Source organism: Hippocampus bargibanti, linkage group LG03 (assembly GCF_051943395.1).
Source record: "Hippocampus bargibanti isolate YZ-2025 linkage group LG03, ASM5194339v1, whole genome shotgun sequence".
Lineage (NCBI taxonomy): Eukaryota > Metazoa > Chordata > Actinopteri > Syngnathiformes > Syngnathidae > Hippocampus > Hippocampus bargibanti.
The window spans coordinates 9,924,897-9,952,514 of record NC_142736.1 but is presented as its reverse complement, the minus strand read 5'-3'; the positions used below and the strand labels follow the sequence as shown (position 1 = coordinate 9,952,514).

At 40.7% G+C, this 27,618-nt stretch overlaps 3 protein-coding genes and 1 non-coding gene across 5 annotated transcripts; 3 read left to right on the top strand and 1 right to left on the bottom strand.

Moving 5' to 3' along the window:
• Nucleotides 1-8,865: 8,865 nt before the first annotated feature.
• On the top strand, nt 8,866-11,191 carry rpl12 (ribosomal protein L12). Of its 2 annotated transcripts, none has more exons than XM_088991859.1 (6): nt 8,866-9,025; nt 9,681-9,754; nt 10,010-10,108; nt 10,227-10,308; nt 10,663-10,749; nt 11,054-11,191. In XM_088991859.1, the coding sequence occupies exons 1-6, from the start codon at nt 8,989-8,991 to the stop codon at nt 11,170-11,172; spliced, it is 498 nt and encodes a 165-aa protein (XP_088847985.1). In that variant the 5' UTR covers nt 8,866-8,988; the 3' UTR covers nt 11,173-11,191. The 2 variants fall into 2 exon arrangements, with proteins under 2 accessions (XP_088847985.1, XP_088847986.1); XM_088991860.1 differs by having other exon boundaries at nt 8,982-9,123.
• Nucleotides 10,799-10,925, top strand: LOC148900262 (small nucleolar RNA SNORA65). Its single transcript, XR_016114599.1, has one exon. It is a non-coding gene; the product is annotated as a small nucleolar RNA SNORA65 (small nucleolar RNA).
• A 114-nt stretch (nt 11,192-11,305) lies between the features above and the next one.
• Nucleotides 11,306-16,745, top strand: LOC148900260 (E3 SUMO-protein ligase ZBED1-like). The gene is made up of 8 exons (XM_088991858.1): nt 11,306-11,968; nt 12,995-13,112; nt 13,230-13,366; nt 13,449-13,919; nt 13,997-14,062; nt 14,126-14,514; nt 15,028-15,197; nt 15,355-16,745. The coding sequence occupies exons 1-8, from the start codon at nt 11,753-11,755 to the stop codon at nt 15,675-15,677; spliced, it is 1,890 nt and encodes a 629-aa protein (XP_088847984.1). The 5' UTR covers nt 11,306-11,752; the 3' UTR covers nt 15,678-16,745.
• Nucleotides 16,746-17,836: 1,091 nt separating this feature from the next.
• On the bottom strand, nt 17,837-26,887 carry pole3 (polymerase (DNA directed), epsilon 3 (p17 subunit)). The gene is made up of 4 exons (XM_088991861.1): nt 26,500-26,887; nt 24,690-24,775; nt 23,463-23,581; nt 17,837-18,861 (listed from the first exon to the last, which is right to left on the bottom strand). The coding sequence occupies exons 1-4, from the start codon at nt 26,563-26,565 to the stop codon at nt 18,686-18,688; spliced, it is 447 nt and encodes a 148-aa protein (XP_088847987.1). The 5' UTR covers nt 26,566-26,887; the 3' UTR covers nt 17,837-18,685.
• Nucleotides 26,888-27,618: the final 731 nt, after the last annotated feature.

The window sequence follows — 27,618 nt, the reverse complement described above, 5'->3', positions numbered from 1 at the left end:
TCGGCCCCGCCTGCACCTGCACAGGTGCTGGTCGTCCCGATCAGATTGGCGATCAGCGGGTAGCGACGTCAGCCCTGCCGGCAGCCTCGCAGGTGCTGGTCGTTATAATCAATGACACTTAAAAGGACACCGGGCACGATCATCCGGTGCCGATTCATTGTTTGTTTGCTGCTTGGTTGCAGCATGCATTGTGTACGTGTTTGTTTAACCTTGGCGGACTTTTACACTTGGTTTTCTGTTGCTACTTTGTATTTTTTCCATTCAGATCATTTTGATGTTTTACATTTTGTTCCTGCTGACTTTATTTTAATACAATTTGTCAAACAACCTCCTGCTCCCTCCTGCCTGCTTTTTGGGATCCGAACCCGCCATCACCACCTCGCAAACCGCGACACATACATACATACATACATACATACATACATACATACATACATACATACATACATACGATTGTTACCATTTTGACTTACGATGTACAAGTGCATTGGAAAATTAAGTCAGTAATCATTGCTTGTTTACAATTTTATGGTTTTGTTATTATGTCTTTATTGTATTATCTCCATTGGCCATTTTGTCCTCCCATAATGCCACGCAACATTGACTTGTGCATGTGCAAGCCAGTACCATGTTGCATTATTATTGGTTTTATTCATTACTACATGCTTGTCTAGGTTGTTCTATCTCATTCTTTTGGGAAACCAGAAGAATATTTTCCAACGTCATTTCCCTGATGAAGTTGGAGGTAAACATGGTTCAGTAGAAGCAGTCTGTCAGAAGAAATTAAACTAAACTCCTGGGGAATTGCTTCAGTCCCTCAATTTGTGCCCAACCACCGATGGAGCTGTGCAGCGAGGCAACAGATAATTCACCCTCGATTCCCCACAATCAGTCTTCTCAAACATTGATTCATTAACTCCTGCATGCTTCACATCCCAGTCTCGTCAGCAATCCAAAGGTCTACTTCCACAGGCCATTTTTGCTTCAACATGTTGTGGAATTAGACCTCATTAATGCATATGAAGGAGAGCTTTACTTAAGAATTCTGGCTTTGTTTGTGTTGTTTTTCTGTCTCTTCTTTCTCATGATGTAATTAGAAGATCCTAGTTGCAGGAAACCCTCAGAAAGGAATCAGATTATTCAGGCCTGGGGTCATATTACAATTATCGACAAAGGACTCTTTGAGCGACCAACTCATTTTACAAACTGTTTAGCAGACAGCGTAAAGAACATTTTTGACAGACCTTTAGAGAAACCATCTATATGGCATCACAAAAATTACGAGACAAATTTCCTACCATTCTATTATTTTTCTAAGCAATAATGAATTCCGATGACCAGAATTACTATTTGGAGATGTTATTGACAGAAGGAAGTTTAAATATCACAAGCATTGGTAAACAAACAAACAAACAAACAAATAAATAAATAAATAAATAACAGTAAAACCTCTCTACAACAAAATATGTTTGCAGCAAACTTCACTTTAGCAAATTTTATCTCAGATGTAAACACACAAACACACACACATTCAAATGTATGCATTTATTTTTATTCCAACAGTGCATATGTGTGAGCATACACTTATTTGCCAATTGATATAGCCAGTGTAGAAAGACAAAAAAGACAAAATGTACGATCAGCATTCTCTTTCACTTACATACATACCAGATCGAATGGGGTAATCAGGCCAGTCAGACTATAATCAGTCATGACAATAGAAGTAATCAACCTTCACTAAATCGCCATGGTGGGGTGAGGTTTCATTTGGATCGTGCTTACAACAGACTTCTTAGATGGTTACCACGTATGCTTAGTCATGCTGATGCTGTGATACCAGAGCGAATGGGGTAATCAGGCCAGTCATAGACTATAATCAGTCATGACAATAGAAGTAATCAGTGTAGCCTCAAGGAATAGTCCTCTGCTCCCCCCTACCTTAGAGAAGGGAAGAGGTCTGGCACCGCCACCTCTGGACAGTAGGGATATATATGTATGTATGTATGTATGTATGTATGTATGTATGTATGTATGTATGTATGTATGTATGTATGTATGTATGTATGTATGTATGTATGTATGTATGTATCTATATACAGTAAAGTCTCGTTATATCGATATTCAAGGGAGTCCGAAAAAATATCGATATAACCGGGACTATCGATATATCCGACCCTGTTTGCATGTAATTTTCTCCGTGCGTGCATAGAAACAGTATCGATATAACCGGGACTATCGATATATCCGATATCGATATAACGAGACTTTACTGTATATATATATATATATATATATATATATATATATATATATATATATATATATATATATATATATATATATATATATATATATATATATATATATATATATATATATATATATAGTCCGCTGACGAAGCCTCTCGGATAAGAAGTGAAACATCCGAGACCTTCAAAGACGTACAGATGACAGCTGAAGAAACCTTTTTATCTCAACATTTGCTTGCATAACTTTTCTTTTCTACACTCCTTGGTGTGCAGAGGTCATTTTGTAGCCATTTTATTAATGCAGCTTTCATGCTACATCTGAAACTAAAAATAACACATACTTCTTGTACTCCTGCGCATGTTTTAGCCAGCGTGGTGGTTGCTGTTGCTATTTCCAAGCTAAGCAGTATGAGTTGCTGTAGGCTGACGTTCAATTAGACTTTTCGTAAGGCTCCTTTTCGTTGTAGTGAATATCATTGAGAGGCGAGTACAGAGAAAACTATTTCATCTATCCTAGTGGGCAAATAAATTAATTGTTGATCCGATAATGTACAGATAATAACAACAATAATACATTTCATTTCTAAGCGCCTTTCAAAACTTTCAAGGTCAGTTTACAGTCACATCGGTTTTTCTGCGCTTGAGAAGCGGCAGCCACATGCGCCAGCGTTCACTCAACCCGGAAGTAACTCAAATAGACAGAAAGCTAGTCAGCTAGATAGACATATAGCTATAATAGCTATAATAAATAATAAATAGCCAGCCACATAGCTAGCTAACCCGATAGCTACTAATAATACATTTCGTTTCTAAGCAGATGTCGATAAACACCATTATTCACTGACATGACTTTAAACTGCCAATACAATGGTGCATGTAGTCCTTTGAGATTTGATGGCCAGAGATAGATTGGATTTAAAAGAGGGGAAAATTGAAGTCAGAACATTGACTTGCCTCCTGTGAGCCCAATCACAGCCAAATGAGTCTTATCCCCTTGATCAGTGTGTAAAAATTGATGTGCAGATTGGATGGCAAAGAGGAGGATTTTGCATTTAAGCCCAAAACAATTTCAGCCATTCTTTTAAATCAAGAGTTTCAGACCAGCACATCTTGGCTTTCAGAAAGAAGACAGATAAGCTGTCAAAATGCACAATGTCAACATTGACTCACTGATTCTGCTTCACACTCACAGTTTATGCAAAGAGAAAGGCTCACACCTCCCCTCCGTGTTGTTTTGTGCTTGTTAGTCAAACAGACAGTAAATGCAGGGGATGTAAATGTAATTGCATCACATTCTGCTTTCTCCTCAACAGGACTGAAAAACTGCATGTCATGATTGCACATGTCGTCTCATTTGTTCACTACAGTGTTCCATTGTCACGGTTTGCTAGGTGGTGATGGCGGGTGCGGATCCCAAAAAGCAGGCAGGAGTGAGGAGGAGGTTGTTTGACAAATTGTATTAAAATAAAGGTCAGCAGGAACAAAATGTAAAACATCAAAATCATCTGAATGGAAAAAATACAAAATAGCAAAAGAAGACCAAAAGTAAAAGTCCGCGAAGGTTAAACAAACACATACACAATGCATGCAGCAAACAATGAACCGACACCGGATGGTCGTGCCGGGTGTCCTTTTAAGTGTCAGTGATTGAAACGACCAGCACCTGCGAGGCTGCAGGCAGGGCTGACGTCGCTACCCGTTGGTCGCCAATCTGATCGGGACGACCAGCACCTGTGCAGGTGCAGGCGGGGCCGACAGCGCCCCCCGTTGGTCGCCAACCAGATCATGACATCCATATGCTACAGCTGCCACGAACATTGCAATACAGGAGTAGTTTCCATTCTCCTTTTTTAATACAGATTTTACAGGATGACTGAGAGCCATTTCATCATTACCATCCTCTCCAAAGGAAAACAAACACATGGCATAAACAAGACAGACTTTTGTTTTAACTCAATATAATACAATACACGTGCCGGAGCCTGAACCACACAAACATTCTTCAGTTGCATCTGCTATGTAGGGAGAGAGCTACAGTTGAATCTGTGCCAGCTGTTCCACAGCTGAAAAAAATGTACATTTTTCATATTTAAGATGAAGTTAATCATGTTTCGTGTATTTGGGGGATTTTTTTTTACAATATTTAGTTGTGTCTGTTTTTTTTAATCATCCCATTTTTTTCTGCTTTTTGGAACTTCAAATCAATAATTTCTAGCCAGGTTGTGTAGGAAATAAAATTCTCCGGAACTGTGACTGGAAGATAAAGCATCTTAAAGGACTTTGAAGTCCTGCTTGTGATGTAATGTAAGGAAAGCGATGCCCATTTCACGGTAAAATCAGAGCATAGTCATTAAATGGTGAGTATAGTTTAGCTTTTTTGAATGTTGCTGTGCCAATGACCATTTTGTGTTTGGGAGTCTTTTACTGAGCATTTTCATCTTTACTGAGTTCAATGAGTTCTGTAGCCTCAAGGGGACATAAGCCAGTGTCTTCTTGTGCCGGTCCCAAGCCCGGATAATACAGAGGGTTGTGTCAGGAAGGGCATCCAACATAAAAGCTTGGACAAAACGAACATGCAAATCAAACCTATGAGGATGGAGGACACTGATTCACTGTGGCGACCCCTTGAAGGGAAAAGCCGAAAGGAAAAGAAGATTACTGAAGCGGAGTCCAGTAGTTGGCACGTCGATTTCACAGGGCAGAGGCCATGGGTTCAAACTTTGCTCTGGCCTGTGCGGAGTTTGCATGATTTACCCAGGCCTGCATGGGTGTTCTCTTGGTCCTGCAGCCGAAAGGAAAAGAAGAAGATGAAGTTATTGTGAAAAAATAGCAATCAAATGTCTATCAAACCTTTACCACAACTCTTTGCAATATTCAGTTGGATTCTGTGTGTGTGTGGGTGTGTGCATGTGTGGGTACGTGCGTGTGTTTGTGTGTGTGGGGGGGGGGGGTGCGCGTGTGTGTGTGTGTGTGTGTGTGTGCGTGTGTGAGTGTGTGTGTGTTACGATTCCCATGGAAATAGAAGGCTATTACTAATCACACTATAAAAATATCTTGCACCAGGCTTATGCAAATGTGACATTTCCAACCAATATATTTGAAATTAAATGTATTACAGTACATTGTTTCAATGTTATGTGACATCGCTGATTTTCATGATGCAAAGAAAGTAGCTCCGCAGTGATAATCTCTGCTTCTCACTTCGGTCCCCTTGTGTTCTCTTGCTATTCCTGTGGAGCGGCAATGAGTCAAAGACACCGTCAGGAATTAAAAATAAAATTAAATTAAAATTACAATTCTGCATGTCATTCAACACAACTATAACAACTGAACACAGTTCCATGAGGTTTTACACAATGCAATGCCGAGGCTAAATTGCATTTCCACGTGGGTACTTGACAAGCAAAAGGCCCATTATCGTGCTACAGAAGATGTTCAACCACTCAGCACCCACGTGCACCACTTTGCGTTACATGCACACACACGCAGACACAATCGCACACACACACACACACACACACACACACACACACATCATCATCAATATTCTACCATGTCCCTTGGGGAGTTGTGTGGGTGGTGGTACTTTGGGAGAATGGAGTACAGAACCCCCTGATACAGGCTGTTCACTCCCTGTACTACCAATGTCAGAGTTTGGTTTGCATTGCCAGCAGTAAGTCAGAATCGTTTCCAGGAATGGTTAGGCTCAGCCAAGGCTGCCCTCGGTCGCTGATTCTGTTCATAACCATTATGGACAGAATTTCTCGGTGTGAGTGTGTTAGTGTGTGTGCGTGCGTGTGTGTTTGTAAGTGTAAATCTTCTTTTCCTTTCAGCTTTTCCCTTCAGGGCTCGCCACAGCGAATCAGTGTTCTCCATCTAACCCGGTTTTGTGCATCCTCTTCTCTCACGCCAGATACCTTCATGCCCTCTTTGAAAACATTCATAAATCATCTCTTTGGTCTTCTTCTCGATCTCCTGTCTGGCAGTTCAAGGCTCAGCATCCTTCTCCCGGTATACAGTAGTCACTCTCTTTTCTCTGGACATGTCCAAACCATCTCAGTCAGGCCTCTCTGACTTTCTCTCCAAAGCCTCTAATATGAGTTGTCCCTCTAATGTACTCATTCCTGATCCTATCCAACCTGGTCACTCCCAAAGAAAACCTCAACATCTTCAGCTCTGCTACCTCCAGCTCTGCTTCCTGTCTTTTCTTCAGTGGCACTGTCTCCAGTCCAAACATCATGGCTGGTCTCACCAACATTTTATACACATTTCCTTTCATCCTAGCTGAAACCCTTCTATCACACATCACACTTGACATTTTTCTCCAGCCGTTCCAGCCTGCCTGGACACGCTTCTTCACCTCTTTTCCACACTCTCCATTGCTCTGGATAGTTGACCCAAAGACTTAAAATCCTCTATCTTCTTTATCTCTTCTCCCTGTAGCATCACTCTTGTACTTGGATCCCTCTCATTCACACACATATATTCCGTCTTGCTACGACTGATCTTCATTCCTCTTCTTTCCAGTGTGTAAGTGTAAATGAGGGGCAATAAAAAAACTGGACTCATACATTGTAAATAGCACAGCCACCTTATGTAAAGTCACATACTAAGTATGCTTTTATATGCTTTGCACTTTGTATAGTTCTTTTATAAAACGTTTTGTACAGTTGTACATTTCAGTTTTCTGACGGTTTCTTTTGTACATAGAATACATTGACACTCTGACGAAGGCGGAAGCATACGAAACAATTCAGGTAATTGAACACCTAAAAAACACTGTAAGAAAATAATCTGTTTTAAATTAGATATCAAGTAGACCGGATGAACTTAATACAACTATTATGTTTTATCTTTTGAACCACATCCACCACTTTCAATCTTGGTGCTGTACTGACCAAATTTCCCCATTGTGGGACTATGAAAGGCTTTCTGATTCTGATCACTTTGTTTGTCAAAATAGATTCTCTGAATTTCAATTAATTGACTTGTGTAAGTTCTGTGGGCAGTGGTGATTCGTTCAATAATAGCCACCCACCAATAGTATCAATCAGTGAAGTGCAGTCAGGGGAGGCAGGTGAGGCTATGCCTCACCCGTCATCATAGAAATATCAAATGACAAAATACATTAAACGGTTATATTTATTTAGTGATTTGTACTTTAACATTCTTTTCCATTTAACTTCACCATTTTGGGATTTTTTTTTTCAAAATCACTGAATTTTCACATTTACCGTTCAGATACTAAGTAGAGACAAGCGGTGAGGCACCAGCCGGCTGAGCCTCACCATGGTTGCGCAATCACTATGCTAACTGTGCTGGCTTGCTCTGCAGTGAGACCGCATTGCTGTCCCTCTGCATATCGCCATTAAAGTGTTCAAAAGCTTTTAGTATAAGAACTAAATTTCGACAGTTTAGCTGGTGTATATAATGTACAGTCACTGAACATTATAAAGACTGTACTACAGTGTTTATTTTATGTTTATCAAAACTGTGTGCATAGGTGAGGCATACAGTTCTCCTGCCTCATGACAGGGGGCGCTGGTGATTACAGATTCTATTTGCGACTCATCGGCTGCAGAATAATAGAATTAGTGACAGCAAGCTACAGTAAACAGTTAACAAGTTAAGTACAACCATCCAGTCATTTTTTCGTGTTGCTTGGCCTTATTTTCAGAATGGAGGATTATATATCTAAATGGAAAGAATTTTCTAAACTGCACTTTCAATTGAAGCAGGAGATAATAATTAAAGGAAGACCAACACCGGACTCTATAGCTCACAAACGGTGAGGGATGAATGTAAATCTCCTGGACAGCTTCTCAGCTTTTTGGCCCAGAAGGATCTCATTGAAACTATTCCTGAGGCGACAAAGTGGCTCCAGCTCGTGCTCACTGTTCCAGCTACTACAACATCAGTGGAGCAGTCATTCTCAGCACTGAAATGACTGAAAACATACAGTCGGAACAGGACTGATCAAGGACGACTTTCTTCACTGGCAGTGATCTCCTTTGAGACAGAGAGACGTTTAAAACTGAAGAAAGATCAGGAAGGCTTCTACAAAGAAGTTATCAATGCCTTTCTTCAGAAGGAGCGGCGCATGGACTTCATTTATAAGTAAAGGTAACACGATAATACGTTTTTTAAATATTTTTTTCTATGCTACAGTTTTTATATATAAAGAATGCTGACATGACATTTTAAACAAAACACGTTAACTGTTCCCAATCAAATGGTTAATAAGCTACTCTGTTGAGTTGATGTTTGAAAATCTGACTGTGATGACGTTAGTGCCTCGCCAGCCATGAACCTCACCGTAAGTCACTGGGGAAAAAAAACGTACGTCACTGGAACCAACCATGGTCAGACTATTTATGAAAGCGTTCTTAATTTAACAGTAACGAAGCTCGTGTCATACATACTGCAGAAAAGAAAAGATGGCGTTTGAGGGTGGGATGAATTATGACATGTCATAACATAACGTCTGCTAATGTATTTGTTTTATACTAAAAAGTTCGGTGTACACTGTAGAGTACATAAAAAGTGGAGCATTCTAGATGACCCCGCCCTTTTGCCACTTCTCGCGATGTTTGGCGCATTTATATCGTCCGGTCGCCCACTCCATGTTCTTTCTTTCTCCCTTTAACGGTGACGGTGCAACAGTTATCGGTCGTCCCGAACCGGGTTCATCCGACACCCTCACCAATCAAGCTGAACTGAGCTCAACCTCCACGGCAACATGCCTCCAAAGTTCGACCCCGGCGAGATTAAAGTTGGTACGTTTTTCCTGTCGAATGGTACTTAAAGCAGACGCTTGGGTGACGATCAAGATGGAGTCGCATTCGGTTGACCTCCCCACGGCGCATTCACAATGGTAATTTTGGTACTCTAGGTGTGACAGACGTGTGATTGACACACATATTTGTGGACGGACAGTTTGTGATTTAATTACGTTAATGTGTTAGACTCTGTAACGCGATCGGCCTACTCGTGCTTTGGCACGTGTGCTTAACTGCTAGCGGCTAATTGTTAGCTTTTTTTTTGCGACAAGACCAACACAATGAAGTGAAGCCCACATTCGATTGTTTTACTAATCATCATCACCATCATTGTCAACATTGTAACGGTCCTAAATTGTAGTCTGTTTTTTAGCAGGTTCTCTTAATATATGCGACTAAACATAAAACCTTTAGTCGCAGATATTAATATTACGATTGCCAGCTCGAATGAAGCGAGCCATGCTTTTTAATGCAAAGGATACGTGTTACAATAATATAATCAAACTGAAACATACTCGACATGATTTTTGTACTCTATATTTAGACGGTTCTGCATACGATTGGCCCATTTAGTAAGCATTCAACCTTTTTTGCACTGGTTAGTTTGATTTTAAAAAAACGAATGGTATAAATCTTGGTGTGTGTCCTGCAGTATACATGAGGTGCACTGGAGGTGAGGTTGGCGCCACATCAGCATTGGCCCCCAAAATTGGTCCCCTTGGTCTGGTGAGTATTGTGCAAGGGTTTACATTACGCATGACACTATTCCTCTCTACCATAGTGACTGTGTGGTACTGTGAACGAACGTTTAGAGCATTTATTTCCTTTCCAAATTGTGACTAGTTCATTTTTCACTCTTAACATTGATTTGGAAGTGTGTTTCCGTAGAAAGAAATGATTTTGTCAATCTTGTGAGACAACGGGCAAACGGAATAGTTAGATTTCATGAGAAAATCGCGCTTGCTCTTTCTTCTCTTGCAGTCTCCCAAGAAAGTTGGTGATGATATCGCCAAGGCCACCGGTGACTGGAAGGGTCTGAGGATCACTGTCAAGCTCACAATACAGAACAGACAAGCGGCGGTACATATACTTGTTTTCTTTGAATTGGGGATATTGGTTTTGCGTGGTTTACACGGTAACCCTGTCGAATTGGGAGTGTTGAAGTAGAACTGATGGCTTGCTCTTGTTCTGTCTGTAGATTGAGGTTGTGCCCTCTGCCTCTGCACTCATCATCAAGGCTCTTAAAGAGCCTCCTCGTGACAGGAAGAAGGTCAAGAACAGTAAGTAGCTGCTGGATCTATGGTCGCTTGAGGCGCTGGAGCTTGACATAATTTCTGTGTTTCGAAATTACAGAAATGAAAGACCTCAGAATTGTGGATTTTAAAAATTTCCTCTAGGAAGTTGAGATAATTGACAACAGCAGCTCTCTGCTAAGCAGAACTGTTTTTCTGGTAATTTGTCTGGGTCTCTTTTTTGTTCAAATTTTGGTTTTGTGGGGCAGGGATAGTTTTTTTTCTCTTGAATTTTCAGCAAATGTTTTTGGAAAATGTCACATGACAAGTTTTTGGAAAATGTCACATGACATTGATGACTGCTTTGCAATTGTCCCCCCCCCCATGCTTTTTTTCCTTTAGTCAAGCACAGTGGAACTGTGACCTTTGATGACATCGTCGGTGTTGCTCGCATCATGCGGCCTCGGTCCATTGCACGGGAGCTATCTGGTTAGTTAAATTTGGGCCTGCATAACTAATACTGGTTATTTGTTAGCCTCCCGCCACTATGCCTGTCTGTCAGAGTGACTGAGTACAGTCCAGTGGAGGCTTAGATTGACCCATCTTTAGGAAACAGAGTTGTCCGCTTCAATGGGCACCCCTGTGCCGAAAAGTTTGGAACACTATCACAGGAATTTATATACTCTGACTAAATGTTTCTATCAACACCCATATTTCTGAGGTTAAAAGAAACACAATGTTTTCTTAAATGTGGTTCATTACTTTTTTTAAACTTGTATTTTTGTTTTGCCAGGAACCATCAAGGAGATTCTGGGTACGGCTCAGTCTGTTGGCTGCACTGTCGATGGTCGACCTCCTCATGATATCATTGATGACATAAACAGTGGCAACATTGAGTGCCCATCCGAGTAAATAAATGTTGGAAATGGAATCTGCCTGGTTTTTGAGTTGCAAAGTTGACACGCTAGTTGTTAGTTACATCCTAGTTTTTCCACTCTTTTTTTCTCTTAAACATGAGAGGTTATAAAAATAAGGGGGCTAACAAAAAATGACTAAGTGTTTGTCTCGTCTGCCAGTCATCACGTTGAATCAGGTGATGGCAAAAAATTAGTTGTATGCCACATGCGATTTTGCATCATTACAACAATCTGTTTCTTTAAATAGTATGGGTAGATCATTTTGACTGAGTCATTTCAAAAGTAGCTGCCATGGTGAAACTGAGCACCCCTGCTTTAAGTGCATATTGAAAATGAATTAAATCATGCTACTGCATGCTTTTATAGCTTAATTGGCTTTTCCACATAGTTTCTCAAAAACGATTGTTAATACCAAGCAACAAGAGGTCACCGTGTTAGCCTTTCTGATTTAGTTATGTCCCCTGCTGTAGTGTGTCGAGTAAACCGGAAGAATAACCCGCTAGCGCGGTTCGAGCTGACTATATATTTCGCATGTAGCCACGCCCGAAGCCTCGGAGCGCGCTTGGCTACGCTCAATGGCTCGCGAGACTAGATTTCTACGTCATCACCCACTCGGAGACTCTAAAATAAAATGGCGCACCGAGGCGACAATGAGCTCACATGTGACACTAACACAGCCAACTCGTATCTTCAAACGTCAACGGATTCGTTTTGAAATGGACGCACTATCTATAAGGAAAAAGAGAACATCCCAGGTCTGGGATCATTTTGAGCAGATCTCTCCTCAAAAGGTACAAATTATAATAACCTGTGTGAATATATATATTGTTCATCAGGGGTGCTCACTGCGAGCTACTTTTGACATGTCCAAGTCAAAATGATCTACCTATTATATTTATTGAGAAATATATTAGGCATTCTTGCAACTTATGTTGATGTATAACCGCATATGTTACACAACATAAGTATGTACATTTTCTGCCATTACCTGAGTTCACTGTGATGACTGGCAGACGAGACAAACTAATTGGACATCGGGAAAGTCCTCCTCCCATTCCGTATGAAAGTGATATTTTTTTTTCTTCTTTCTTTGTCCAGCTCCCCCGCTCATTTTTATATCCTATCTTATCTTACGTTTAAGAGGGAAAAAACAACGAAAAATTAGGATTTCACTAATGACTAGCTTGTTAACTTTGCAACGCTTAGAGACGTTGTTTGAGCACGCAAAGTGTATCAAATAAATGCAATGTCTTTTGACTGGTTGTCTTCTTTTCCTTTCGGCTTTTCCCTTTTGATCCGCATGTTTGTTTTGGCCAAGCTTTTACGTCGGATGCCCTTCCTGACACAACCCTCTGTATTTATCCGGGCTTAGGACCGGCACAAAAGGACTTAAGTCCTTTTGTGGCTACAGAACAAGCAACTTGCTCAATAAAAGGCTCCCAAACACAAAATGGTCAACGTGCCGTTGACCATTCAAAAAAGCAAAAACTATACTCACAATTTGATGAGAATGCTCTGATTCTGATCTTACTGTGAAATTGGCATCTCTTTCCCCATACATCCTAATTTATATGTCGGGTATATTAATCAAGTGAAGAGATGGCTGATCGAGTGACATCTAGTTTGTATTCCCATCAACTCAGTTTTATTTGTATAGCGTCAGTTCAATGCCACATCACCTTATCATGCGATCTACCAATAGTAATACTGTAGATAGATTACGATGGACGTATTGAGCACCCCTGTTGTACATTATTGTGACAACACAGTTTGCCCTCATTTTAATGCCTTTCTTCTACTTGCTGATATTTCAAAAGGTGAAGTGTAAAGTTTGTTTGAAAGAACTTGGGTACCAAGAGAACACTTCGTCAATGTTGAGGCATTATAGGGCCCTGCATGAGAATAAGGAGACAACTCAACTGGAACTACAACCTGGTAAGCCTTTTTTACATGCAGTAAAAAAATAGCATAGCCTACAATGTATATTTCAAATGTGACAAAATGAATGGCATATATCATTAATAGGCATACTCTTTTCCTGTTAAACTGCAGTGGATTCGGATGCAGTGGAAGAGGCATTGATCAATATGGTCATTGAAGATTGCCAGCCCTTCAGTTTTGTGGAGGACACAGGGTTTAGGAAGCTTATCCAAACTATTGACCCTACATATGTCCTCCCCACTAGCCAGGTGTGTATGAGAGCTCATGAGTCATTATTCCCAATTCTCCCATAACTGCTCTTCCAATAGTGTTCTTTCTCCTTTCCTTTAGACTTTGAAAGCCATTGTGGAGGAGAGGTACCAACAGGCAAAGGCGAAGGCTCAAGATCTTGTCGCGAAATCCTCTGCAGTGAGCGTAACAGCGGAGATGTGGACCAGCATCAACACAGACGCGTATCTGGCACTAACTTGTCATTTCATTGATGAGCACACCTGTCTGCACTCAGTTGTGTTAGGTGTGCACCATTTCCCTGAAGGCCATACAGCTGAGAGCGTGGCTGCCGTTAAATTGTCACTCATGGCACAATGGGGCATTTCCAACAAAGTCACTTGCCTTGTGACTGATGGTGCAGCCAACATGGCGGCATGTGCCGGAGACCTTCATCTGCGCCACACAATATGTGTGGCGCACACATTAAATGTGATAGCGAAGAAGGCTCTGGCGGAAAGCACGAAGCTGTCTGAGGTCCGTCTTCAGTGTAGGAGGATAGTTGGCTACTTCAAAAGCAATACCGCTGCAAAGGTGAATTCCTTTAATACACAGCAGAACTCAAATTAATGCTGAATGACTCAGATAATCTTTTGTTTTATTTTTGATAGACAATGCTGACTTATGTCCAGGAGCAAATGAAGCCGACAGAACCTGTGCTGGAACTCATTCAAGAGGTAAGTTGACATCCACGACAGCTTCAACTCCCCTTTTAAACAATAATGACCTTTTATTTTCAGGTGGAGACACGCTGGAACAGCACCTTCCACATGCTGCAACGCATATATGACCTCAAGGAAGCCGTCGGAGCATCCCTGGCAAACCTACACACCGACATTACCCCACTCACATGCCACCAGTTTAGGCTCCTTTCTGAGAGTCTGCAGGTGCTGTCCCCATTTAATGATGCCACCGTCGAGCTCTCAGAGGAGAGGAGAGTGTCTGGATCTAAAGTGATCCCACTTTTGTCCATGCTGCACCACACCTTGGAGGATCACAATGGAGGAGGAACCCTACAAATGGAGGAGAGCAGAGCACTAGTTGAGGGTCTTAATAAACAACTGAGGGACGAGCTGGACAAACTCCAAGCCAGCTGCATCATGTCACTGGCAACACTGCTGGATCCCAGGTTTGTATAAGCTGTCTGTTTTTCTCATATGTCTCATGTTTTTCTCATATGTATATTCAAATAGTTCTGAAGAGGAAAGCATACATGTTTGCAATCGATTAAAGAAGTCCTTCTGTATCAATTTCAGCCGTCTGGACTGCAATATAGTGCCCAGAAAATGCACAAATGGCGCACAAGCTCCGTTGGAAATGGGCTGATTTGTCTGCTGGGAATTTGTGTCCATTTCTATATGGTGTTACCGCAATTGGTAGTCTCGGTGCGACACAGGACAATTCAACACAATGTTTTCAGTCCAAACAAAGTACCCAAAATGCATTGTGTGTCGCTTTCTTGGTCAGGGGCGTTCGTGACGTCACGTCAGTCAACTCGAAAACAAGACTTCCTGAATATTCAGCGCGAGTCTTAAAACGTAAACTATAGCTATATGCTGTGGAATCTTTGTAAAACATGCTCAGTAAAAGTCATTTGAAGTTATTTTACAAATTATGGACAACATCTTATTGTCATTTTCAGGTTCAAGAAGATAGGCTTCTTGAGCCCCAATAAAGCACAAGAGGCTGAGACGAGCCTCACAGCTGAATGTGCGACAGTGATCCGGCACAAGGCATCTTCCTCGTCTTCCGACCCACCATCATCTGTAACACAACCGGACACATCAGAAGCTTCCCAGTCTGGGGCAGAAGGTACTATTTCATACGTTCTGTTCCCATGGTGTTAATTAAGCAATTGGAAATGAGCGGCATTGCATTATTGTGGGATAAGGCATTCCTTTCCTCCCATCTATATGATGGACAGCCAGAACTGCCTGTTGGCTGTTAGTCTGTTTGTTGTGTTTTTTAGGTGACAAACTGTGGTGGCGATTGGACCACACGGTCATGCAGCGAAGGACCCAGAGCGAGACCGCAGATGCGACTTTGGAGGTCCACACTTACCTGGGGGAACCCAACATAAGCAGGATGTCAAACCCCCTGGACTACTGGGAGACGCACAAACATGTCTATCCAAACCTCTACCAACTTGCAAAGACCTATCTCTGTACCCCAGCATCAGCCGTGCCTTGCGAAAGAATATTTTCAAAGACAGGAGAAATCCTATCTAAAAAAAGAAACCGATTAAACCCCAAAACTTTAGAAATGTTAGTTTTTCTCAACAACAACCAATGACAGTTTGTGTCTTGTTTATATGGCTAAAGCAATCATTCTTTGGAGCAACACACGCAAATTCATTCACCTCACAACTCCCTTTCTTTAATCACTGTTATGACATATTATCCACATAAGGGCGCAAATGAGGCCCCACGAGCATTGCCCCAAAAGTGAATCATTTATAACAATGCATTTCATTTAGGTCAGGGGTGTCCAAAGTCGGTCCTCGAGGGCCGCCGTCCTGCCTGTTTTCCAGCTCTCCCAGGAGCAACGCACCTGATTCAAATCAGCAGGACCATTTTGATGCTGCTTCAGAGCTGGCTGATGAGCTGATCATTTGAATCAGGTGTGTTGCTCCTGGGAGAGCTGGAAAACAGGCAGGACAGCGGCCCTCGAGGACCGACTTTGGACACCCCTGATTTAGGTGGAAAGCCTCATTGCTTCATGATGCCTCATTTTACCAATTGTACATTTTAGCTATCCTTGATACTTTGCACATTGTCTCACAACTGTCATTGCGTGATACCCCCCACAACGGTATATTTACATTACTGAATGTCCTGACATACTTGGCATGCCCTTGTTCATGATGCAGTGATACCTCGGCTTACAAACGCTTTAGCTTACAAACTTTTCGCCTTACAAACAAATTTGCAGTAATATAATTTTGGCCTACGAAGTAGTTTTCAGGAAACAGACGGCGCGCCACAATGGCTGATGGACTATTTTTCGACGGAAGAACACCAAACCACACGGTCGAACAGCGCCACTGTCACTGGCGGGCTAGTTTTCCACACCCACTTTCTTTCAGTGCAATCAGTGCAGACGTGGATACTTTTGCTTTTTTGGGACCGAAAAAGACCCCACCACAGGCTAGTGTTAAGCCGAAGGAAAATCACGGTTGAGGAGATCATCGAAAAACACGAACGAGGTGTGCGTTTATCAAGTCAAAGTCAAAGTCAGCTTTATTGTCAAATATGCTAATATGCATGACATACAGCACAGATGAAATTACTGTCCTCTCGGACCCAGCGTGCAAGGCACTTATGACTTTAACAAACATAATAAACACAAAAATGCCAATTTTATGTGACTTGGCGTCCCGGTTACAGTATGCTAAGTCACCATTGCTACGTGTGGCTAAGGGTGTTTCTGTCTTTTAAGCACCAGTCTCAGGCAATAGAAGCGGATAAAAACATCTGCTGATTTGGATTAAAGAAAAGCAGCTAGCAGGGAAGGTGACTCTCCTTCCTATCAGTATCCCTCCTCCCACTCCATTCCATGGAGCCATCAACGACCATCACAAAGGTTAATAAAACGACTTTTTATACAGTAGTTTATTTCTTTAGTTACAATACAATAGCACATTTATTATACATAAAATAAGGCATATGTTGTCCAGTTTTCAGGCTTATTTCGTAGAAAATTATGTTTTATGGGGACCTGGAAATGGATTATTCTCATTTTTAATGGTTTCTTATGGGAAATAAATGTTTGGCAGACGAACGTTTCACCTTACACACAGTGGGAACCAATTAAATTCGTAAGCTGAGCATCTGTGTAAGCCCTCAGTACAGGAGTGGTCCATCGATGAGGTTTCTTCAACCGTCATCTGTACTTCTTTGAAGGTGTCAGACGTTTCGCTTCTTATCCAAGACGCTTGGTCAGCGAACTCATATTTGCTGGTAGTTTTGCTATATCATAGCAGAGTCTGGCACTCATTCAACCTGGAGCTGAAAGATTGAAATTGACCCCTTGCACTTTAGTTAATAAAAGCAACCCTGCATTATTAGAGGAATAAACCGTTTAGCGTTCAACACCCTCAGAAAATTGAGAATGGTAGGAATTATGCAGTGTAGCAAAAACAAATTAGGAAATGTTTTGATGTGGTTAGCCTCGGCCGAAGGGTCTAGTGTGGCCTTTCCTTAGTCCTAGTTGAACTATTGTAATTTATCTTTGCCTAAATCTTTTATAGCCCTGTTCATTCACACCAGGTCACTCAACTTTGCAGCAGGTGAACAACCGTGAGAACAGCTAGACATCACCAAACAAGTGAACAAAATAGCTTTGTATTTTGACACGAAAATTGAAGTGATGCTTTGGCTAATAAAGTTTTGAAAACGCTGACCTGGAGTGCTTGTTTGGTCCAAACCAGAAGAAATGTGTACAATGACACATTTGGAGTTCTGTCAAATATATTTATTGAAAAAAATCAGTTCATGAAAATCATACAAAATGTATATATATTTTTTTGTTACAATTGTAAGGCCCCCCCAAAAACTACATTTGTAAACAAGTGTACAAATCTTTTTTTTTCTTGTTTTGTAACAAATCCGCCACATGATGCACGTTTTCTGACATTGGAATATTATAGATGCAGCAGAAATTCAACACCACAATCTCAGCCGTCTTCTTTACCAACCCACAGAAATAAACGCATAACTCAGTTGCCCCGTTCATCTTATCAGTCTCAACAGAATCAACTTCCCTTTTTTTAAATCAATTATTCATGTGAAACACATCAATCCTACAGTAGCTGCATTAAAGTATTCAACCATGTAATTTTAAAGTTTATCTCCAGGATGGACAATACTGCTACTGTTCTTTTTGTAAGCAAACATATAAGAACATCAGTTCATTACATTATATCTCGAGACAGCCAAAGCATTAAAGAGTGGCAGCACATCACTTTGCTTGGAAAGAATGATTCTACTTCTGTTATTTGTCAATCCTAAACACTGATTATTACTCCGCGACATCCGATTCAAGATGTACTCAAGCAAGGAAACTGGTCAACACCAGTTCATTAGGGTGTGTTTCATTTTATCACGTGTCAAAACGCAGCTCAACGGAATGACTTGAAAGTATGATGTGCTTTCCTTTAACATCTGGATTTTGGAGGATACCAGACAAAAAGCAACAACCCCGACAATAAACCAATCAGTTTCTACTGGGATACTCGTGATAACCTTGCACGAGCTGCATGGGTGCATTTCATTATTGAAACAGTTCTTCCGAGTGAGAACTCAGTTTTCCACCTCCTCTTCCTCCACCTCGTTCTCTGCTTCAGCTTCTTCTTCCATGTGGTCCTCCTCCTCGTCCTCCTCCCGACTCTTATCATTTTCAGAGTCTGCTTTCTTTTCTTTATCTTTTCGTTTCTGCTCTGACACTTCCTTCTTTCCCTTTTGGCCTTTCTTATACACTGTTAAGGAACAGAAACAGCACAGAATGAGGAGTTGTATCATCAAGCAGTAAAGATCTGTCCACCTTAGCAATCCCACATTTGAAGTCATTTGTCAAAGTGATGGGAGAGGAAGACGATAAAGGGAAAAGTACAACACTTCAAAGTCTGCTGTGACACTAATAATAAAAAGACAATCATTATTTGTCCCACAATGGAGAAAATTGCAATCAACAACATCAAAAATGAAGGGGGAAAAAGGGAGAAAGTTAAATTAAATAAAAACAATGTATTGCATGTACAACATTATGTTTAAGAAAAAAACATGTACTGTACACAGTACAGAATGCAATATAATATAAAAACGTTATACAGTGATACCTCAGTTTACGAACCCCTTGGCTTACGAACTTTTCGGTTTACGAATGTTACATTTCTGAAAATTTTACCTTGGTATACGAACTATTTTTCGGGATATACACGGAGCTGCCATAATGAGTGATGTGTCGTACGTGAACTGGCCCGTTCTCCTAACAAGGAAATGGTGGCCGACTGTTTTGCCCGCTATTCCCTGTCCCCAGTCTTCGGTTAAAGCCACGTGATTGGTCAAGAACGCAGCAGTGAGGGGGTGGAGGTTACAGACAGAGAAAGAGTGAGGCCTTTCTCAAAAAAAAAAAAAAAAAAAAAAAAAAAAAATTGTGTCTTCGGTTAAAGCCACGTGATTGGTCAAGAACGACAGAGAGAGTGAGAAAAGACACACACGAAAGGGAGACGACAGCTTGAAACAAAAAAACAAAGGTGAAATGGTGAGAAATGGATAGAAAACGGTGACATTTGGACTTGTTTCAACTTTGATAGTTCAAAAGCAGAGTGTAGACTGGAAGGTTAAAATATCCCATCAATCAGGCTCCACAAATAACCCGCACAAGCCATCTTGTACACTTGATGCAAAAAGCTATCAACCCAGCGAAACAGAACACAATTGATGAGGAACTAGATAAAATTATCACAAAGAAAGCACCTACAAGGGATCATTCCTCAAGATGGCGAAAGAAGAAGGCTATGTTCCTCATCAGGCGTTTAATGCTGATGAAACCGGCCACTCCATTCCATCAAGCCATCAATGACCATCACAAAGGTAAATGAATTGACTTTATTATACATTACAGTTTATTTCTTTAATTATAATACCAAGGCACATTTATTATACACAAAATTTTGTGTAGTTTTAAAGGACAACCAACGTCTCCGGACAAGTTGTGTCCATAAATTGTAAAATGGCTTCAAATGACTTCTACTGGGCGTATTTTAATAAAATTCCACCGCATATAGCTATATTTTACGTTTTAAGACTTGCGCTGAACATTCAGGAAGTCTTGTTTTTGAGTTGGGGACGAGTCCGTACGTGATGTCAGAAAAGGACCGCCTCCTGACCGTAAAAAAGACGCATTGTAGCGTATTTCCATCACGTCAATGTATTTTGCTGTACTGTTTTTTTAAACCTTGTTACACCCAAAAGCCGCCAGCAGAGGGAGGCCAAGCTCCATCGAAGGAATTTATCAGCCTGTGGAAACGGCTTGGTGGCCATTTTCTTGCCTCTTTTTGGGTGAGACATTCCCCCGGCCGTTTGCCTCAAAATGACACGGAATAAATTCTTTCATCGATTGCAAACATGTATGCTTTCCTCTTCAGATGTGTACCAAGAAAGCATATTATCCGAATCTGAAGCCATTGTTTTGATTCTCCAGCAATGCAAGACGTCTTGGCGTGACGTCACGAACTGGGGGTGGGACTTTCTGAAAATGGCCAATTCGCAGCTCAATTTTTTGCAGATTTTGGACACTAAGTAGTTTTTATTGGTGTTTTGCATTTGAATAAAAATATCATACTGTGTGTTTTGGGTATTTTAGATGCTATAAAACGTTTTTCTGATGTCAGTTAAAAAACAAAAAAAGTGACGTCGGTTGCTCTTTAAGGCTTAGAAAATTAGAAAGTAGAAAATATATTTTATGGGGACCTGGGAACGGATTATTCTCATTTTAATGGTTTCCGATAGGAAATGAATTTTTGGGGTACACACTTTTCGCCTTGCACACTCTGTCTGGGAACCAATTAAGTTCGTAAGCCAAGTTATCACTATACATAAGCATATATGCAACTGCACATATGCTGCATAAGGTCACTGCTATTTCAGAATCAGAATCATCTTTATTGCCAAGTATGTAGAACACACAAGGAATTTGTTTGCAGTAGAACACACTGCACTAGTATCATCAGCAAAATAATTGCAAAGAGGCACTATACAATTCCATTTGGGCTACTGTTCAAAGAGTTAGTGGCGTGGGGGAAGAAGCTGTTTAAATGTCTGCTGGATTTGGTGCGCATGGATCGGTAGTGCCTGCCTGAGGGGAGTAGCTGGAAAAGGTGGTGGGCAGGGTGCGGAGGGTCCAGTATGATTTTCCGCACCCCAGTTTGGAGTCTTGCAGTGTGCAAGTCCTCGAGAGTGGGTAGGGCGGTGCCAATGATTTTTTCCGCCGTCCTAACTGTCCGTTGAAGTCGGATTTTGTCCATTTTTGTGGCGGCCCCGAACCAAACGGTGATGGAAGAACACAGGATGGATTCGATGACAGCCGTGTAGAAATGATGCAGCACCTCCTGTGGCAGGCCATACTTCTTTAGCAGCTTCAGGAAGTACATTCTCTGTTGGGCCTTTTTTAGGATAGAGTTGGTGTTGACCTCCCACTTCATGTGCATCTTCACAGCCCCGCTTTGTTTAGCGGAAAGGTCAGTGCTGTTGGACAGTCTGCGGCTAGATGGATGCATGGCTTGGGGAACCCGCGATAAGAAGGAAGGAGCGTCAGCGCAGAGCGCCGATGCGTATGTGGAACTGTTGCGGCTTGGAATTGAAGCAGATTTATGTGGAACAGGAGATGTGAGACAATCTCTTTTCGTCAATGGATGCTACAGCTGCGTGTTTGCTTTCAACATTTAGCTTGTAGTCGACGTGCACATTCCACCATGATGTCCCTGATCCACTGGTGGAAAGACGCTTTGATCCTCTCCTCTTTCATCTAGAACTGCTTCATGTCATCACAAAGAGGGTACAGCAAGTCCTGAAGAATGAATGTCTCTCTGTGTCTTTGTTTTGTCATATTGTCTCTATGCTGTCATATTATTTGTTATTTAGTATTTTTTTTGTTCTTTTGACTTCAAGACGGCGCCGCGAGAGTGGCTGCCTTTCCAGCAGCTCATGTATTTTGTTTTTCTACTTTCATTCCTTTCATCACTTTGCTGCTGTGAAATGTAAATTTCTCCACTGAGACTAATAAAGGCATATCCAATCCAATCCAATGTCCTGGGAGACTGTGATTCCCAGGAACTTGAAGGTCTCATTATCATATTATATAATATATTATATTATATTATATTATATTATATTATATTATATTATATTATATTATATTATATTATATTATTAGAAAAGATTATATTATATTATTATATATATATTATATTATATATATTATATTATTATATTTACAGTGAATGCACGTTTTTATACGGGTTTATTCAGCAGAGAGAGAAAACGTACAAACTTTAAAGGACAACCGACGCCTCCGGACAAGTTGTGTCCATAATTTGTAAAATCACTTCAAATGACTTCTACTGAGCGGATTTTACAAAGATTCCACCGCATCTAGCTATATTTTACGTTTTAAGACTCGCGCTGAATATTCAGGAAATCTTGTTTTCGAGTTGATGACGATGCCCACGTGACGTCACGTTTGGAATGCCCCTGACCAAAAAAGCAACACACAATGCATTTTGCGGTACTTTGTTTGGTCAGAAAACTTCGTGTTGATGGCGAAATTAGAAGGAAAACACAACAACTATTTGATATTCGCTGGCACACATTCCCAGCAGACAAATCAGCCCATTTCCAACGAAGCTTGGGCGCCAACTTCTGCATTTTCTGGGTGCTACATTGCTGTCATTTACAGCTCGAATTGATATGGGAGGACTCCTTTAATCGATTGCAAACATTTATGCTTTCCTCTTCAGAACTATTTGAATCATATTCATAACTGGATGAGTAACAAGAAAGCATCTTCTCCGAATCTGAAGCCATTGTTTTGATTCTCGACACAAGGCAAGACGTCTTGGCGTGACGTCACAAACTGGTGGCGGGACTTTCTGAAACTGGCCATTTCCGGTTTCATTTTGAAGTCGTTTTTGGACACTAAGTCATTTTTATTGGTGTTTTTCATTTGACTAAAAATATCAGCCTGCGTGTTTTGGGTATTTATAGATGCTATAATTTTTTTTCTGATGTCAGTTAGGAAACAAAACAATGGTGTCGTTTGTCCTTTAAGACATTTTTTAATTATGTTCCATGTTATTTTGTTGATTCGGGCAAATAATATATTAAGAAGGTTTTCAAAAGAATAATGACAATGGAAATCATTTTTAGTCAATTTCACATGTATCGGTAGGGTATTTTTCAACATCAGAAACTTTATTCTTTGGATTTAAAGTGTTTAATTAACAGTGCTTGTATGACACAGCAGTAACACGATTTACTATCCATAAGAGAACATTTTTCAACGACTTGAGTTACTGACCTTCCAAAGCTTCTCGGAGAGGCTCCATGAACCGCTCAAATTCCATTTCTTCCATTGCAGCTAGGACATCGCCTGCATTCAAAGTTTTTCGCTTGGCTTTCATGGCAAAGTTGTTTGCACTGTAACAGAAAAACATTCACAAAGTACTCTTTAATTTATACGCGTGGCTATTACAAATTAAGGGTTATAGGTCCCTCAAAATGAATAGGGGCAAAAATGAAGGTCGTGATCCATGGTTTTCACAGCAACAACAGAGATGCTATTCTCTTCCACTTTAGCCATGACAGTGATTTTGAACGTGTGCTTCGTAAAGGACAACCAACACCATTGTTTTTATTCCTAACTAACATCAGAAAAACGTTTTATAGCATCTAAAATACCCAAAACATGCAGGCTGATATTTTTAGTCAAATGCAAAACACCAATAAAAATGACTTCAAGTGTCTCAAAACTGCTTCAAAATGACCTCAGAAATGGTGAGTGACGTCACGCCAGGATATTCCAGACACAAAACAATGGCTTCAGAGAGTTCAGATTTGGAAAAGATGTTTTCTTGTTACTCATCCAGTGATGAATATGATTCAAATAATTCTCAAGAGGAAAGCAAAAATGTTTGCAATCGATGAAAGAAGTCCTTCTGTATCAATTTGAGGCGTCTGGACTCCAATGTAGCTCCCAGAAAATGCACAAGATGGAGCCCAAGATCTGTTGGAAATGGGTCGATTTGTCTGCTGAGAATTTGTGTCCACTTTCATGCAATTTGTGTCCAATTTTACCACAATTGGTAGTGTTGGTGCGAAACACGATTCACCACCATGTGTTTTTCCTTTGCCATCAACACGAATCAACACGATGTTTTCAGACCAAACAAAGTACCCAAAATGCATTGTGTGGCTTTCTCGGTCAGGTGTGTTCCTGACGTGACGTCACGTCAGGCATTGTCATTAACTGGAAAACAAAACTTCCTGAATATTTAGTGTGAGTCTTAAAACGTAAAATATAGCTATATGCTGTGGAATCTTTGTAAAATGCGCTCAGTAGAAGTCGTTTGAAGTGATTTTACAAATTATGGACACAACTTGTCTGGAGGTGTCGGTTGTCCTTTAAATGTGAAATGAAACTGGAAATATTCACATTCACTAGGAATTCTACCATGAGGGCAGTTGCTGTTTCCACAATTGATAGAATTAGAAAACCATTTTGTGAAAGAGTTGTTTGACCTCTTACCAAGATGTTGCATACAGGACAAAGACACTGGCAGCTTGGGATATTGCTCTTCGTGCTTCTTTTGACACATTCACCCCATCCGGGAGCTGTTGGAAACAAACGATGTGGGGGCATCACCAAAAAGCTACAAACATGTTGAGGACTACACAAGCTGACATATAATATTAATTTGCACAAGAACCACACCATCTTCTTCCAAAAAGAACAGTAGCAGTAGGTCATAAGTTGTCAAAATGTCCATTTGTGTTTTTCAGTTAACACAAATGTGGCTTGAATTTTCGTACTGTGTAATATCTCTAGTAATTTAAAATGGTTTGTGTTTGGAATTCATTCAGTATATAGTACGATCAATGTATTCTACAACGCACCCTGAAATGAAATCTAATGAGCAACATGTCAAATTTTTCACATATGTTTATACTGAAAAAATATTTCCTGTTTTTAGGAATTATTTACTTTTGTCAGGAGACAATCCTCTGATGCAGTCCAAAAATATCTGTATTATAACTAGAACGCATGACAACATGAATGGACATTAAGTGTTTTGCCTTCGTTTTGTTAACTAAATCCAATAGATGTAATTTTACCATTAAATTTAGTTTTTAACTGTTAATTAAGTTTCACAAGCCGATGTTTATTCCGTGCTTCATAATTATGTGACAGCAAAGACGACTAGAACACCGCACAAAAAGTGTTCAAAACTTTGGCTTTTGACTTTTCTTCAAAACACAATATATCGTTTTTAAAAAAGTATATGGAAACACTGACATTGTGTCCATAATAGTTGTTCACGAGTGTAACAGGACTCAAATTTAAGGGTAAGCCCACGATGTTGAAACATCAAACTGATCTTGTTTACAATACAGTGCGCTCAGCAACGATTAATTTAAAACCATAATGTATTTTTGTCCATTTTGGATCATAAAGTGTCATTATTTTCTTGTTTGTTATTATGTGTATTTTGTTTGAGGGGTGCATTTAAAATGATATGTATTACAGAAGGGCATTCTTTATTCTTTCTTTTTGACATGGGAGCCTTTTACTGAGAATCTTCATCTTTATTAAATTCATAGAGTTGCTTGTTCTGTAGCCACAAGGGGACACAAGCCAAGTGTCTTATTGTGCCGGTCCCAAGCACGGATAAATACAGAGGGTTGTGTAAGGGAGGGCATCAGACATAAAAGCTTGGCCAAAAACAAACATGCGAATCAAACCTCTGAAGATGGAGGACACTGATTCGCTGTGGCGACCCCTGAAGGGAAAAGCCGAAAGGAAAGGAAGATTACTGAAGGGGAGTCCAGTAGTTGGCACGTCGACTTCAAAGGGCAGAGGCCATGTGTTCAAACCCTGCTCTGGCCTGTACGAAGTTTGCATGATCTACCCAGGCCTGCATGGGTGTGCTCTTGGTCCTAAGGTTTCCTCTCACATTCCAAAAACATGCATGGGAGACTAATTAAACATTCCAAAATGTGAGTGTGAGAGCGGGTGGTTGTTTGTCTCTGTGTGTCCTGTGCTTGCCAACTACCCGAAGACAGCTGGGATAGGCTCCAGCACTCCCCGCGACCTTCTTGAGGAATAAGCGGTTACGAAGATGAATGAATGAATTGCTGATTTGTGATTAGTTGAAGCACTCTAGAATGCACTGACTTGCTCAAACTATCGATGACAACATGAAACCATGTGCGGGAAACTAAATGAACAAAGACCATTTTACTTTTTCATTTATTGGAATCGCTCAACCAGCTCAATGAGAGACAATGATACATTGGTATAAAATGTAAGTGAACTGCTGAAATATCTTTGCACTCACCGCTTCCTTGATTATGCGCGTGATGACCGCGTTGGGAAGGTTGAGATCTTCTGGCCTTTCTGCCATTTCGCGCACTCTTCAGGACAGTATTCGCAGCCCTTCTCTAAATTCTGTTGAAAGTTTCGCTAACGCGCGTTCGGAAGCTGCTCAACTAGCTTAAAAGCTATTAGCACGGATACTTTTGACCCGATATGTTTAACTCTAGAAAACGTCCGAGTGAGGAAATCCGTGAGATTATGTTCGTTTGGACAGTAACTTAGAAAAAACTTTTGTGTCGTTCAGAACCCATTTGTTTTGGGACGTTTCCCGCGAACCAACGCGTGCGTTTCAACTCTGACCTCTGGCGCATGCGTGACGTGTGGTTCGTTAGATTACGTTTCGATGTATTCTGGTTGCTACCCCCTTTTATGTCTTGTAGGTTAAGAGCGTCATTACATTGAGTCGCACACGTCATTGCAATAATATGGAGCTATTTTGTGCATTTAGTTCAGGAAGGAGAAGAAATGGTTGTTCATTGTACAGCCAAAGAAAGTGGTTGAAATTACTGAAGTGCGGGGTAAAGTAGAATCTCTATACAGTACTGTATTCCACGCAATTAAAAACAATTACGTTACATTGACTTTTGTATGAAATCAAACGTGATGCTGGAATTGAAACGTTCGAAAGTTGGCGTTTTCATGTTCTTCTCATATTGACATAGATTTGCTGAAAAACGCTCACAGTCATGTGACCATTGTGAAGTGTGAGACGATCTGCGACGTTTAAAAACACTGCAATGGCGGAATTTCATTTCAACTCACGCCTTTCTCGCAGAAGATCCCTCTCTAGCCTTTAAGGTATAATACTAGTTTCCATGGCAGCTGGCTTCATTACTAATGAAGCAGCATGGCGCAACCCACAGTGTCAACCACTCGGTTAGTGTACGATGTGGGTCTCCTGTAACTACACCCACCGAGTTCAAGGTATTGTATCTTGCTTTCCCGGCTGTGCTCCAGGACATTACACTGTAATGCGGAGTTGAATCACAAGTGATATCTGTAGTTGGATATGTGAATGAATGAATGAATGAATGAATGAATGAATGAATGAATGAATGAATGAATGAATGAATGCACCAAC